Source organism: Asterias rubens, chromosome 18 (assembly GCF_902459465.1).
Source record: "Asterias rubens chromosome 18, eAstRub1.3, whole genome shotgun sequence".
Taxonomy (NCBI): Eukaryota; Metazoa; Echinodermata; class Asteroidea; order Forcipulatida; family Asteriidae; genus Asterias; species Asterias rubens.
In genome coordinates, this window is record NC_047079.1 from 8,821,072 (window position 1) to 8,836,078 (window position 15,007).

The following is a 15,007-nucleotide window of genomic DNA, read 5'->3' on the forward strand; positions in this document are numbered from 1 at the left end:
TGACCAGAAGGTCTTGAGCCAAGACTATTACTAATCCACCTTTTATCATGATTAGTAGAACCACTACTCACCCACTCGAGATAAGACTACAGACAGAGGTGCAGGTTGACAGAAGGGGTGACAAACAGTGTGACAGGTGGGGTGATAGATGGGTGGTGAAAATGCAGGGAAGGAAAAAAAACACAGGGAGAAAATGTAGAAATGAAAAAGATGTAAGTAAAATATGAGACAGATAAATTTATATAATCTGGAACCAGGTTAGTGTCAAAGCTGCCGCCCCCTCCTTCTTGTTCTTAATGCACATATTGTACATTAAATGATACTGTAGGACCAGCAAAGTGAGCTTAAAGATTAATATGGGCTTTAAAGATTACCCCTTTTAGAGAACAAAATGCCAATAGCGGCCACAAATGGCTGCAAGATTTGACTAACATTTGTATAGTGTGTACGTGGGACAAACTTGGAAGTTTGCCCAGACATACCATGTAGGCCAGGCCAGGTCACCCCCCCCCCCCTCCTCTGGGCTATTATACTACCCTTGTTCTAAACAGTCTTGGTAACATACAATACATACATTGCCAGTAGAACGAGAGCCAACAAAAGTTACTTCAAAGATTAATATAGAAGCATTTAGCCGCAACCCCATCAGGAATTCCCCAAATTAATTGATTATTCACAGGTGTATTGCATTTATCTTTTCTGTTGCGAGTACATGTAGAAGGATCGACTGCAAAGATTTAAATACAGATGGGGCTTTAATGTCAGCCCTAAGCATTAATAAAGAATTTGCATTTGAAAGCAAGCTGGCTTAGGTATGGTAACATATAATGTATGTGGCTTTCAATGCATAAATGTATAATTTACATGTATGTGCACTTTGACGATGCAGGCTTGGGCAGGCTTGATACTTCATAGGCAATGAAGGCGATTGCCTCCGTGCCCCCTGGACATTACCTTGGTGCAGTATTCTCCAGTAGAAATTTAAAATGTCCTCATAGGGTGCCATTCACCAAAGAAAAAATGCCTAAGTTGGTGTTTAGTCCCTTGCCCTTTCAAAAACAAAGCATACAGGCCTGAGTCTATGTTCTTTTGTTTGAAACTATTGTTCAAATCCTATAAATGTTGACATCTCCATGAATCAGTTGCAGAGACTGAAGATGGCTCATGTGCAATTTTAGACTTCTTACTTTCATTTGTAAGAATTCTGTTGTCTCTTCACATATATTCCTTTGAGGTATCCATGCTGTCTATTTTTAGAGCACAAAAGCAAGCAACTGTCATTACAATGTTAAAGGCAATGGACACTATTGGTAATTACTCAAAATAATTGTAAGCATAAAAACTTATTTGGTAACAAACAACGGAGAGCTGTTGAAAGTATAAAACATTGTGAGAAACGGCCCCCTCTGAAGTAAAGTAGTGTTTGAGAAAGAGCCAATTTCTTACTCAAATATTAAAAGACTTCAGGCCTGAATCCTTTTATTATGCATCTGACATGCTGAAAGCACACACATTTGTGCAACAAGGGTGTTTTTTCTTTCATTATTCTCTTAAAATTTGGATGACCAATTTAGCCCAAATGTTTACAGGTTTGTTATTTTATGCATCTATGTTGGGATACACCAAGTGAGAGTACTGGTCTTTGACAATTACCAAACGTATCCAGTGCCTTTAAATACCAACTGTACTGGTGAAGGATAGCAACTAAGTGTCCTGATAGACAGAGTCCCCCAGAAGCACCGCATGAACAATAGAGAGATGACAGCCCAGAGGCCTCAGAGGAAATTACAAAATTACAAGAATCCCCAAATGTTTTGGGTTGACTCTCTCGGGATTTTGTCGAATAAAACCGATTGTGACATTTGTGACAAATGGCAGCATCAGCGGAAATGAAATTGGCTTTTATAATTTATGACTTATCTTAGAGTTTCATTAGATTGGAATTATTTTATAGATACGAGGACAAATCGCTTGGTAATTACCTTCTAATTAAGCGTTACAGGACTTTGCTTTGTGCAAGTAATCATGGAAAATCTCAAAATTTGAGGGGTGGAATAGTATTTTGAAATAATATTGAAGAGACAAAAACAAATTTTTTATTTTGTAAAGATGTTTTCCAAAAGTACTTAGCAAAGACATTCTATGCCAAATCGAAACACATTTCAGACTTTCTTTAATTTTGCTAAAATTGTTACCCAAGTACAGGTGTTTGGGGGTCATGTGGTTTAAAGGTTGTCACACTGAGTTTTTTTCACAACTTTTAAGTTCTTTATTTCCAACAAGTTTGGAAACTGTTCGAACAGAATTGCAGGGTAAATATCACAGTTTCTTTAAATCTGCTAAACATTCAAGTATTTGGGGTCATGTGGTTTAAAGGTCGTTGAACTTTGGACCTTGAGTTTTTTTTTAAACAACTTTGAATTTCTTCACACACTGGTTTGGGGTTCAAAGAAACATGATTCATACAGTTAATGTTGCAGATTTGACACTGAATGAACCGATTATAAAAACACTGATGCTGCATATATAATGTTTGCTTCCTCTAATTCTGTTTTTCCCCCAAAGCAAACTCTGAAAGACGCAGAAGAGTGGTCATAATAACGACCAACGTGAACAGTGAATGGACTGCCTGTAACAATAAGAAATTACTAAAAGGTCTTCCTCTTAAACAACCAACGTGAACAGTGAATGGACTGCCTGTAACAATAAGAAATTACTAAAAGGTCTTCCTCTTAATATTTTTTCTGACGGCTGTAATTTTTGCGTTTGATTGACGAAATCCCGAGGGGGGGGGGGGATGGAGTGTAAGTGCTTTCGAGTCTTGAGAATGGACTGGAGTTAATGCTTGTGGATCTTTGGATGCGGCATAAAGATGGCATGATTAATACCTTGGGTACATTTTTCGCTGTCTGAGGGAATTCCAAGTTGGTTGACGCAGAGTCCTATTGACAATCAAGGAAATAAATAAATACAAACTACTGTACAATGTATGTTTACAAGAATTCATCTCCTCAAATCTGACACCGCCAACATAGGGCTAGATAGCTCAGTTGGTAGAGCGCCGGCTCATTAATCTGGAGGTCTTTGGTTCGAATCCCACTCTCTAGTTAGTTCTTAGTTCAACCCCACAAATCTGAAGCGAGTACATTTATGTCTAAGCAGGAAGAATAATCCTCAATTGGAATAAAAACCTGAGAAACATTTTTGACAGTAATGCTTCTCACATTCAATTTTGTGGGGATAACGACTTATTTATTTATATAACCACGTTTATTGAAAAAAAAATGATTCTCAAAACCGAACGCTTCTGTAGTTTGCATTGCTAATTACTTAAAAAATGATTACCGAATACTAAACGCAAACCTCCCCTTTAAGCATTTCTTGAAAATTATAATTTGAAGAAATTACTCTGCTACGAAGCTTCAAGTTTGTGTTTCTTCTGATTTCCCGATGTAGATTCCCCTATTTCTTTCACTTTCTAAAACAATGCATCCAAGTACGTGTTGATGCGATTTTCTGTGAAAAGAAAATCCCCACTGAAAGGGAAAGTCTATATTTTTAGATTGAGTAAATTAATTCCAAGGGTTTCCAATTTCATCGAATCAGTGTTCGATTATGTTTGCTTCAGGGATTTTGTATCAAGATTATTTTGATTGTGGCAATCAAAACAAACAACATTGAATTGTGGGGTTTTTAAATGTTATTTTCTTGACTTTGGGTTTTACTGGATACCAACACCAAACCAAAAACTCCAAGGTAAATGCGGTTTGTTTTACAAAAATACATGAAAGTATGGAAATAAATGTGTATTTGAATCGAATTGAAAGGTAAATCAATGCCTACCTGGGGCTTTTCCTCTTCCCGTCTGTCCATCCCGTACGATGTTACGAGAGAGCGGTTCCTCGTTGACGACCTGTTGTCGACGTTGGAGGGTCCCTTAGGGAGTGGTGAGTTGGGCTCGATGCAGAAGCTGTGGACCATCTCGCAGTCGCTCTCGTCAGAGTAGCCCTCCCACTCGTCCGATCCCCAGCTGGAGTCCGAATCCTCCATGAGAAGTTCCTCATCCTCCTCATTGCAATCCAGGAGATCTTCGTAAAGGAGGTCATCGTCAATGAAGAAGCCTGGGTGGTGATAAGATAGGAGAACTTTTTGGTTTCAAACATTCTATATGATTAATCTTGATTCCCTTTAAGGGCACAGCAGCCGATTTCACGAAACGCTAGAATTAATCCTATGTATCTCGTCCGAGGATGGGTCCAATGCGACCTACATGTAACATCTATGGATACAAAACTTATTAAACTCATCCCAAGTCAAAAAATAAATCCTTAGTTAGGAATAGGAGACTTTCCAACACTAGGCGGCAGCAGACATACCGGGTAAATTTCCATTGTTTACGTAGTTCTGAACATGCGCATAATTCTGAGAACAATGGATTTACCCGGTAAGTCTGCTGCCCTCTATCGTCCCAGAAAGTCTCCCATTATTATTATTATTATCATTATTATAATATTTTTTGTTTTTTGGTGGGGGGGGGGAGTTGCCAATATCCAATAATTAATAAACAATTAATGTGTCCCTATGATCAATTTCTCAAAAACAAATTCTGTACAGATACTGTCTGTACTTGACACAAAGCTTGTACTCGCAGTCTGCATAATCGCGTTAATCTCTTGCCTTGCAGACCAAGACATCCTCTTCACAGATGTCGCCATTGTATGATTATCACCATGGTAACACCCGAGTATGTTTGCATTAACTGCCCTTCAAATATCTTTGTAAGCGGCATTTTCATTCATTCTGGGTTTTGTTTTGTGGCTTTGTACTGCTGCGTCCCTGAGTGAATTGGTAACCTTCACTTCAATAGAATGATATTATTGTGGTCAATAGAATGATATTATTGTGGTCAATAGAATGATATTATTGTGGCTAAATAAAGAAGAATGCTTTGTGTATTACTGTTAATGAATTGTTCACACTCAATGCTAACTCTGCATTCAGGGTCATGCACTATGCAGTGGACTGGATGCCTTTTTATTTACTCTCCAGCGTAATGACAATTCGAATAAATGTGACATAAATTCATTTCCTGAAATTCTGTTTTTAAGTCATGCATTGATTGTTCTTGAATTTTAGTTTCATAAAAGTTTAAATCTTATTGTACTTGTTTATTTTGTGTGTTTAATTATACTTTAATATTTTTTGTGTAAGATTTTGTTTATGTGCAAACTGAGGTATTGATTTTCATGCTGGCATGATGAAAGTGAATTAAATTGAATAAATGTAAATACTCATTAAACTTTCCTACGAGGTATATGGAGCTATGTTTGAAATCAATACGGTTGTTCTTTTTCTGTAATGGTTAACAAGAAGCTATTCTGCAACTGCATCCAATCATACCAGGTCCAGGCCAGGGCTCAATTTCAAAGAGCTGCTTTAACATACTTAAAGCAGAAAACAAGCCGAGTGTAGGCCTTGTGTGTTGTGTATAGAAAAACAGTCATGTAGCAAGTTTATCCTTTTAAGGCTAACACAGTTAGCCCGGCTACACATTGTCTAGTAATGCTATGAGCTACTTAAAACCTTGGTTCTGACAATGGCAGCAAGTGCATTTCAGTTAGCCCGGCTACACATTGTCTAGTAATGCTATGAGCTACTTAAAACCTTGGTTCTGACAATGGCAGTAAGTGCATTTCAGATTGTCTTTTCCCCACCCAAATGGGACAAAAAAGCTGACACAATGAGGCTTGATGTTCATTCATACACAACAAGAGAGAGGGCCTGCCAGAGGAATCATCATCAATGTCTACACTCGCCCGTCAATGTATTCAGAAGTACAACGGTCTGAAACTCAATATCCAAGTATTATATTATACATTTTTGTAGGTTCAACATTCAATGTCAGCGCAGTACGCTGGCCCTTAATTGTATAGATGAGCAACCGGGATTAATGTCCGTGCATTTACACAGCTTCTTCATTTCCTACTCCTAATCAACTATTTTATTCCCAGCAAGCGAGGGGGGTTCAGCCGGCTTTAATTTCCTGCAACGGAATCTCTCACAATGCCCTACGGATTCATGTTCCGACATTTTTTCCATTTTGTTTTACTATATCAGCCAGACAAAAATTGACAAGCAATTTTGTTGCTCTTTTTATCCTTGAGCCTGTCAACAAAGCCTATTAGTGGCTATGGATTGATCGTCATGGGAATGGCATTGAAGCAAAGGGTGCACACATAGCAACACTCATAGCAACTGCCATAGCCTTAGCCAAAAGCTGCAAATTAGACCACTGCCGTGTCTTGCAATCTCATGAAAATGTGGATACAAATTATTGAGATAATTCTGAAGAAAAACGAATTGGTAAACTTTCAAAAAAGAATCTCGGTTCTGAAAGAAAGACAATGGCATGACTCGAACCTGCAACCTCCAGATTAACGTACCACTGCTCTACCAATCAAGCAATGTACCCACAAAAGTAAACATTATGAAACTGTTTTGCATTGCATTTATGTTTTCCCATAGTTTTCCAACCTTGGTTGACAAAAACTAGGGTTGTGACGATGCAATATTACAAGGTCACAGCCCTACGTAGACCGTATAAGACGGTTTCATTTAGAAAGGTCTACATTACAGTCTCGAATAAAGGGATCAATTGTGGAAGTTTGTACCTGTCATGTCAAAATAAGAATCCCAGCGTGATTGATAATTCATGGGTGAGTACAGCGTGAAAGGCGGTATAATAGTCCATCCTGACAGGAGGCTGTCAAACTCCATCAGGACACGTTGATTCATGCGTCCAACCGACTGGTCCTGCTGCTCCTCCTGAGAGGGTGAATTGCCCCACACCAGAGTCCGAGGCGGGCTGCATCCTTTTTGGCACGGATCCCCTCCTGAATCTTGCTCATTGTCACCGTTGGACAGTGTCTCATATGAATCTGCATACATCATCATCATGGCAAATCCCGCAGGGATCCAGGGAAGTGAAATTTGAATAAATCTCCCATTCAATAATTCATGGAGTCCACTTGGTGTTAGTTTATAATCAAACAGGAAATAATTGGAGTTGTACTGAAGTCAACGACACAACATCAATGTGAACAATTGAAGCGCCATCCTTGGTCTACGTTTAAATTAACTTTCAGTCTCTTTATAGTTTTTTAATTTCTATGAGCTGCTCAAAGTTTTTCTTGTTCTAGCGAAAAGTTCTCAAAGCTGCCATTATCCACTATTGGAAAACTGAGACCCTAAAAAATCCTAACACAAATTGCATCACAGTGAAGCGTTCATGAGATGAATTGAGAGGATCATTCCATGCAAGAAGTACAATCTAACTGCCCTACTTCCTTTTAACCTCCAGGTTGTCAAGACAAGGGGTGGATTTCCTCTTTACGCACATCAACCGAATCCTCTGGGGGCAGCAGATTCCCAAGACTAGACGCTGATAATTGGCAACGGTCAATGAGAACCTTTAGAGTGAGAATACGAGCTAACGCTGGATCGCCGAATCCTAGGCTTGCTGGGTGATGAAAAGATCAAGAGAAAGCTTGTCACAGTTGCCCCACACGGCATTGAGTTGGCTGATCCTCTATGCATGGATGTCGTCAGATGTCTTGATTTACGCGCTCCAACAAAATGGTGTCTATTCCTGAAGTCTATTCAATGCGACAGCATGAATGTTATTGAGATCTCGCTACAGCGCTCACCAGAACAGTGAAATGGAAATCAGAAATACATGTAGGACTGCAAGACAGGAGCAAATGGAAGTTGAAACGTCGTTCACCAACTGCTTCTCTGTCATTTGTTACAATGAGCTTTTTTATAGTAGCTACGTTAAAGATGATGTACACATATCCCGGAGTAGTTCAGGATCCTTTGTCCTCATCTAGGGACTTAATTAACTATTCATGGGCTTAATTAACTCACCAGTTGTTAATCACAAAAGCTCTGACACTCCACAGTCAGCGTGATCTTCACAGTAACTGCACACGTAGTTTAATCAGACAGATGAGAGATACTGTTGTTATTAAATACAGATTCTATACTTAACTCCCAATGTTCAAGAGAATTATGTAAAAGTTCAAGACACAGGCCTGTATGCTTAAATTTTAAAAAGAGCAAGGGCACCAATTTTCTTCTTGGTTAAAGGGCACCCTATGATGAGGAAATTGTGAATTTCAACTGGAGCAATTCAAGGGCACCAAGACAATGACCATGGGGCATTGAGGCAATCGCCTACAGTATGAATCCCATCTGAAGCTCTTCTTGGTCTCCTGACGAAGGGCAGGACACAAAAAGTAAAACATTCAGCCGTAGGGAGGAAAAAGCAATTTGATCTTTTCCCAACACCACCAACTTCTCCAGATATGTATGTACTTCTGGTACAATTCAGTCACACTACTTCAGGGATAAAATTTGACAAGTGAGATTTCCCAAATGGGAAAAACTGCCTAGGGGTCTCGGTTCCTCCTTACACTCTAGTCCCAGAACCTTCAAGACGTTCCTTGAAGACTCTATGCATCACCTATAAATAAACCTTGCTCCATGCCTAAACACACAAGTTTACACTCAATTTCTTTCTCCATTTGGCGACTGTTTCTTTTCTATTAAAGATAATTTGGAGTCTCGATAAGATTTGAAGAAAATCCTGGGAGCGACTAAAATCCTTAGAAATCACCGCGCCTGCTACTTAAGGACTTCCTCCAACTTCCTCCAACTTCCTCCAACTTCTAGTTGGAGTTGTTTTGAATTGTCCTGCTGGAAGATAATGATGCAGCTGGAGAAGTATGAGTTCAAATCTCCTATGTATTTTCAACAACCAAATCCTTAGCCTAGATTTCGAGAAAATCCTGAAATCGTGAAAAGTCCTCAGAAATCACTTGTCTGCTACTTATTTTCTTTCATTCCCAAACGTCTAGCGGGATGCAGTTCGAGTTCGGAAGAAAACGAGGTACAGTAGCTAGAGATCTGTTCCTATTGCTGTACAGTTGTTCCAATCTCACATCAAGAAATCATGTTCTGCCTCCATGGTTGATGGTTGTGTCCTTCCTCTATGGTTGTACTGATGGACAGTGTGCCTGGTCATGCATCCTTCTAGACCTTCACCCAAGGTGCACATCAAAGCCTAACAACAATCATTGATTATGTAATCCAGCCACTACTTGACCAACAACAGGCCTTTGTCTTTCTGCTTCACTGGTCATCAATCCTTTGTATGTAATAAACTTCTTATTAATGCTGGTCTTGGGAGATTAAGGTGGTAATGACCAAACAAACTGGCTGTTGCTTTTGGAGCTCAATACACCTTGGGTCCCCCCCCCATAAATTGTGTCTTCATTGTGAATGCTCCCTTAATAAATCCACTACAACACCTGGGGACTGCAGTGAAATTTCCCAGCTAGTCCCCCAGCTAGTGTGGCGTTGACAAACATCTATATTTCTGAACTGCTTCAAGTTTACACTCCATCAAGGAATCTTCAATCAAGTTCCATGCTTCTCCTCATTGAACCCAAGTCTCAACACTCATGGGGTGACAGGTCTTTTTCTTCAGCCGCGCCACGTATCTGGAACTCTCTACCACTTAATCTTTGATCTTGTGTTTGTACCGCAAAATTCAAGTCTCTTCTCAAAACTTATCTTATGTCACAGGTTTTCAATGACTAATCTTGTTGTGTCTGTTTTTCTTTGTGCTGTGTTTTGTTTTTGTTTTGTTTTTGGTTTTACTGCGCCTTGAACACCCAGCAGGGTGGATATGTGCGCATTACAAGTCTTATTATTATTTATTATTATTTATATGTTGACAAACATCTTGGTGTTGACAAGCAAAAAGCAGGACAGTCCTTTTCAGAACTTATGATTTTCCCAAATTCAGAAAATCTATCTGCAATAGTAGAAGATAAAGCAAGACAAGTTCACAGAAGAAATAATCTACCTGGCAAAAAGACTCACACGGTGTTAAACACACACCAAATATATAAATTATTGTGAAAAAAGTTGTAGTGTTCCAAATAATGTAGTTTTTTTAAACAAATTATACAGGAAGCTGAAATTTAATGTTTGAGAGGGATGACCAATTTTATTTTGTATACCTTTACTACGTATAGTAAAGGGCACTTCTAACTACACAAAGGCAACCTCCAAAGCTGGAAAAGTTTCTTTGTTTGACCATGGAGGAAGAAATAGCGCCGTTTACTGAGTTGACCGATCCAAGAAAACCAAGAAGGAAAACAACATAATTGTGCACGGGGGACCTTACTAAGAACCGTTATTCACTCGCTTTGTTTACTCGCAGCTGATCCCGACGGATAAGAGAAGGTAACAAAAGTGAAAAATTTCCCGAAGATTACTCCCTAAAAGCCTTCAAGCTTGAATTCAAGTCAGTAGACGAGGGAACATAGCTTTTGCGTATCCGAGGGGGTCCTTGCGTAAGATAACCAGATTACAAGTGTCGAGAGAGATGTAGATTTCAGATTGGCCTATGGCATGCACAGGCTCACTGGGGATTCTCGTTCTGACCTTCAATTTCTATTAGAATAGGCGGCTATGAAGTGTTTGTTTGAAGAGCTGCATTAGATATTTAGTAGGCTTGGGAGAGAAGCTTGTTATTGATGGTATTTATACGTCTCGAAATAGCCGCACATTACATCAATTCAGTTCTCGCCTTTTTAATTTATGTACATGTTTGATTGTGCAGGGCTTAAAATTAACACTGGAGCGTAAGCTGAGGCCAGTGACTTTAACATTGGGCCATAACTGGACAAATCTGGCAGTCATTGGGCCAATTTCATAGCGCTGCTTAATGGTGAGCAAATTTGCGTGCTAACTAAAAAGAAAATTTCTATATATAAGCATAATTCACAGGTTAGGATATGCATGTATTTGTTTGTACTTGTTTATGCCTTTGAAGAAGTTCCGGTATGGATTGAAAGCTAAGGCCATCTCCCCTTCTCATTATGATATATTAAAAAAAAATTATTGAACGGCATATATACTAATTTATTTAGTTTCATAGTTCATTAATTTTTCACCTAACTGATTTCATTATTTAATTCTGTAAAGTAAGGAGTTGTAGAATTGTGTTTGAGCTTGCCGGGCTTAATCAAAACTGTTTTTTAATTTAAACAAGAAAAGTAAAGAACGTTGTATTTGCACTGACTGGGGGAAAAGTTGAGTCGTTAGATGGAGAGGTTTAGGTTAACGGCACAATACCTTAACTTGGAGCAGCGAGCCAGTTGGTATTTCAAGGGACTCCTTCAAGAAGCTTGAGGGGTGTTCCCCATCCTGGCCGCACCCTAATTGATTTGATCTAGAAATTTGAATGTAATAATGACAACTACTCCCACGTCATCGACTGACGTCACCATCTTGCGGGGAACTGTTCCCCTGGAGGTTCGATAGGAAATTAAACAAACATCGCTGACAAATGAAAAGAAAAACAGCGAAATTGTAGGAGGGGACTGCAAGTGGAATGTGTTTTGCTATCTCATGTCTTCTGTTTCTAGAGTAGTTACCAAACATATACCCTGCCTTTAAAAACAGTGTCGCCTGTTTTTTACTGTAAAGTACCTCCACTGTGCAAACCCTGACATCATTCTTGATCTTGTTTTCTACTAAACACCTCTTTAAAAGGTTAAACACCTCTTTAAAAAGTAGGAATCCATCAAAAGCAGGAGAATCCAGAATGCAGAGTTTTCCGAAAGGTTCAGGGTAGTCAGAGTTTACTTGTCTGAAAATCCTAACACAAGTTCAGCTTAATGGATCGCTCAATCAGCGTTTTGTACCAACCTTGTTCCCCCTCGTCAAAGTGGAGATCCTCGTACGGTCCGCTATCATCACCTCCGCACTCCAAGGCATCAAAGTGGGTCACATGATGATTCGGGGACTCGCCAACTCCCTCGATGTTATAGCCTGGGGTAATGTTAGGAATGGGAAACAGTTAATGACCAGTGTGAGGCAAAGACCCTATGGGTAAAATAACTTGGTCTCTATCTCCCCTCTCCCTTCCCCTATCCCCACCACTGAGCTTAGGCTACTGGTGAAATTTTAATACTACTCGACAAGTCGGGCCTCAAATAGTTTGTTACTTTGATAATAGTCGCGATTAAAGATGCATTGAAGCAGTGAAGCAGTATGCCATATAGGCGAAATTTATAGGAACATTTATGCTGAAAGGATTGAAGGATTGCGTCACTGATACCTGATTGTGTTTTGTCAGTAAGTTGTTGTTGCAAATAGTAATGAACAACACATTTGGTTCAAGCATGAGGTTGCAACTAATTTGTAGTAGTCGCGGCGGCACGATTAACCAAATACATGTAGTTATATAACGGTAGACTCAACTAGACTAAGCAATCAATAGTCGCAACTTCAACCACCGTGGCTACAACACTGCTTTTTAAGTAGCGTTACAACAAAACAAAGAGCCACATTGTAATGCTGTACACAAACACAGACACACACATAACGATGCACAACTATCATCAACGAGTGAGATACTGACAACCGACCCCCCCCCCTCCCCTCCCCTCTTCCCAGCAAAACATCCCAAACTGTAGCTTCACAATCATGACTTGGCCCCTTTAATCCCACCAGGTCTGGGATTACCCGCGACTCTCTTTTTGACAACCTGTGACATTAAAAAGCGAATGCAGACGAGCGAAAATAATTACAGGGGCAGCAGGCTTTGGGTAGTGACCCGCAATTTGACAAGTTGGGGACCTACACATGTACGTCAGACGACTGAGAGGGCTGCAAAATATTAGAGCTTTGACACCCAAGCCAGACGTACCCCTAGCGTTAAAATCATCCAGCCAGCGACACCTCTTATGCAAAAGCGGGAAGGTCGCTGTTGCTGAGGAGTAATGTCAACAGGCTAGGAATTAATCCAACCAATATCTGAGAGGTCCCGTAAATTCTGAACGACTGAAAAAATGTTTGCTTTGCAAAATGTGAAGTGAAGAGGGAAAAAAAAGTGTCTTTTTTATCGATGGATGTGAATTAAATACACAGCCCTGCCGAAAAACTCATTAAAAAAAAAATCCACATTATTGGTGATTTCAGTCAATTCTGCAAATAGTTGCAGGTTTTGAAATTCATTTAAAAATTCCTTTGCAGTAATTACAGTCCGTTTTACAGAAGACAGCGCATCAGAAGGGGAAAAAAACAAGTAACAGAGACAAGTAAGGACATGTTTTACAGAACATAGTTGGTGCGTTCGTTTAGCTTCCCTGGGTCGACCCCGGTCTGTTCCCGGCTGCGTTTCAATAGCTTTGACGTCATTCCAGGGGCTCACCCAGATCAGCCCCCATGGCCCTGCTTGTGGGGTGGGTCACTTGGTGTGACCCAAGGTGCATGATGTCACCAAGAGAGGGCGGGGGTGATCGTTTGATTAGCTCATGGCAGGGGCTCACCTGAGTGAGCACCGAATTTGTCTGTGCTTAGCAAGTTTTTAAGCTTACAGGCCAAGCATAAATCCCACTTAAAAGTGCCAAGCATACTTTGTTTGCTTTTGGATCCCTCTTCACATCCGTGACTCAACCTCGATCAGCTCATTCAAGACTCAGTTAAAAACACATCTTTTCAAACAATGTTAAAGCGTTTTCAAACGCCTGTGGAAAGCGCCATACAAATGATATTTATTATTATTATTATTTCACAGCTTAGGTTAGAAAGGAAATGAGACAGTACATTTAATCTAAGCTATTTCTATGAATATGACAGATGTACCCTTAGAATGAGTTCACATAGAATGTCGTAGAGTTTATACATACAGAGACTGGAGACATGACAGAAGATGGATGTACATGTGACGAAGATGATGAACTCCCCATGACGTCTCAGAGAGGTTTTGTAAAACCACAAATACCCTACCTTGATAGATCTCATTGTCATGCCAACCAGCATCTTCCAGATCCTCACCTCCATTTTGGTTGTGGTATTTATCCCTCCAGTGTGGAGCATCGACCTCGTAGATTGTCGGCTCGGCACTGGAACTCCCATCATGCCTTGGTGTCGGCAACGATGTTTGCTGAGGTCTGTTCGCTTTGCTGTCACTGGCGAACGATAATAGCGCTCCCGGTGGTTGGTTTGAGAGTTTTTCTATGATCGTTGCAACTTTGACGGACGTGCCTTTTGTCTCTACGTACTGTGTCGGCATGTCCAGGTTGGTTGGACGATTCTTCTTTGCCTTTGTGTGACCATTAGCTTTGGGTTTGTCTGGAAGCTTTTCATCGTCATTGCTGACTGGTCGGAGCACGCCCACACACGCCATGTTGGCTGGAATGACATCGTCGTAAATATCCTCCTCCTTGTCCTCCGACCTATTGTTGGAATAGTTTAACTGAGGGCTTTCTACTGGTGGGTTGCCAGGGATGACATCATCATAAATGTCCTCTTCCGTGATTGTTAGTAACTCTGACATATCATGTAGTCTGTTCTCATCAATATTGCTTTCCGTTTGGTCATTTGTCACCTCAGTGGAGTCAAGGTTTTGCAGTGATTGGCCTCCACTTGGATCGGATATCTGTAAAAAAGAAAGAAGAAAAAAAACTATAAATAAATAGTAAACCTGCAGGTACAACCGTGTAAATCTCTTATGAGTATGAGTACATACTGTTCGAAACGTCAAGACTGAACAATATACTGTTTGTTAGTGCTCCAGAGCACCTCTAAACTTTCAAAGTCACAAAATGATGTGACTTTTATGTGACTCAAGTCCAGCTTTAATACTTCTCAAAAATCAAATCACATTTAATATCGAGGGAACCTATGAAGACATCGACATCTTCATCCAACAATCTTGTTTAAGACCGTTGATTTGGCAGAACAAAAATCAGACTGAAAACCAAAGCCACACACTATCTTCAGTTATCCTATTACGTATGTTAGAATGTATAATGCAGATGATTTGTTTTTGGATCAACAGATCCAATGAGTGTCTTATCGCGACGTCAATTCAAATACGCGTAAAGTCTACTGACATTTATACAAGGAATTATCAAATGCGCTA

The 15,007-nt window shown here is 40.0% G+C and overlaps 1 protein-coding gene across 5 annotated transcripts in view; it reads right to left on the bottom strand.

Moving 5' to 3' along the window:
• The window catches only part of LOC117302230 (rho guanine nucleotide exchange factor 10-like), a 64,179-nt gene that overhangs the window by 18,329 nt on the left and 30,843 nt on the right, over positions 1 to 15,007 (bottom strand). For 2 of the 5 annotated variants that reach the window (XM_033786069.1, XM_033786068.1), the window contains exons 3-6: positions 13,870 to 14,521; positions 11,785 to 11,907; positions 3,844 to 4,121; positions 2,889 to 2,942 (exon numbers count right to left, since the gene is read on the bottom strand). In XM_033786069.1, coding sequence (XP_033641960.1) covers positions 2,889 to 2,942; positions 3,844 to 4,121; positions 11,785 to 11,907; positions 13,870 to 14,521 — 1,107 coding nt within the window. Of the gene's footprint in view, positions 1 to 71; positions 87 to 2,888; positions 2,943 to 3,843; positions 4,122 to 11,784; positions 11,908 to 13,869; positions 14,522 to 15,007 lie in introns of all 5 variants that reach the window. The other 3 variants (XM_033786071.1, XM_033786070.1, XM_033786073.1) reach the window with 3 other exon arrangements.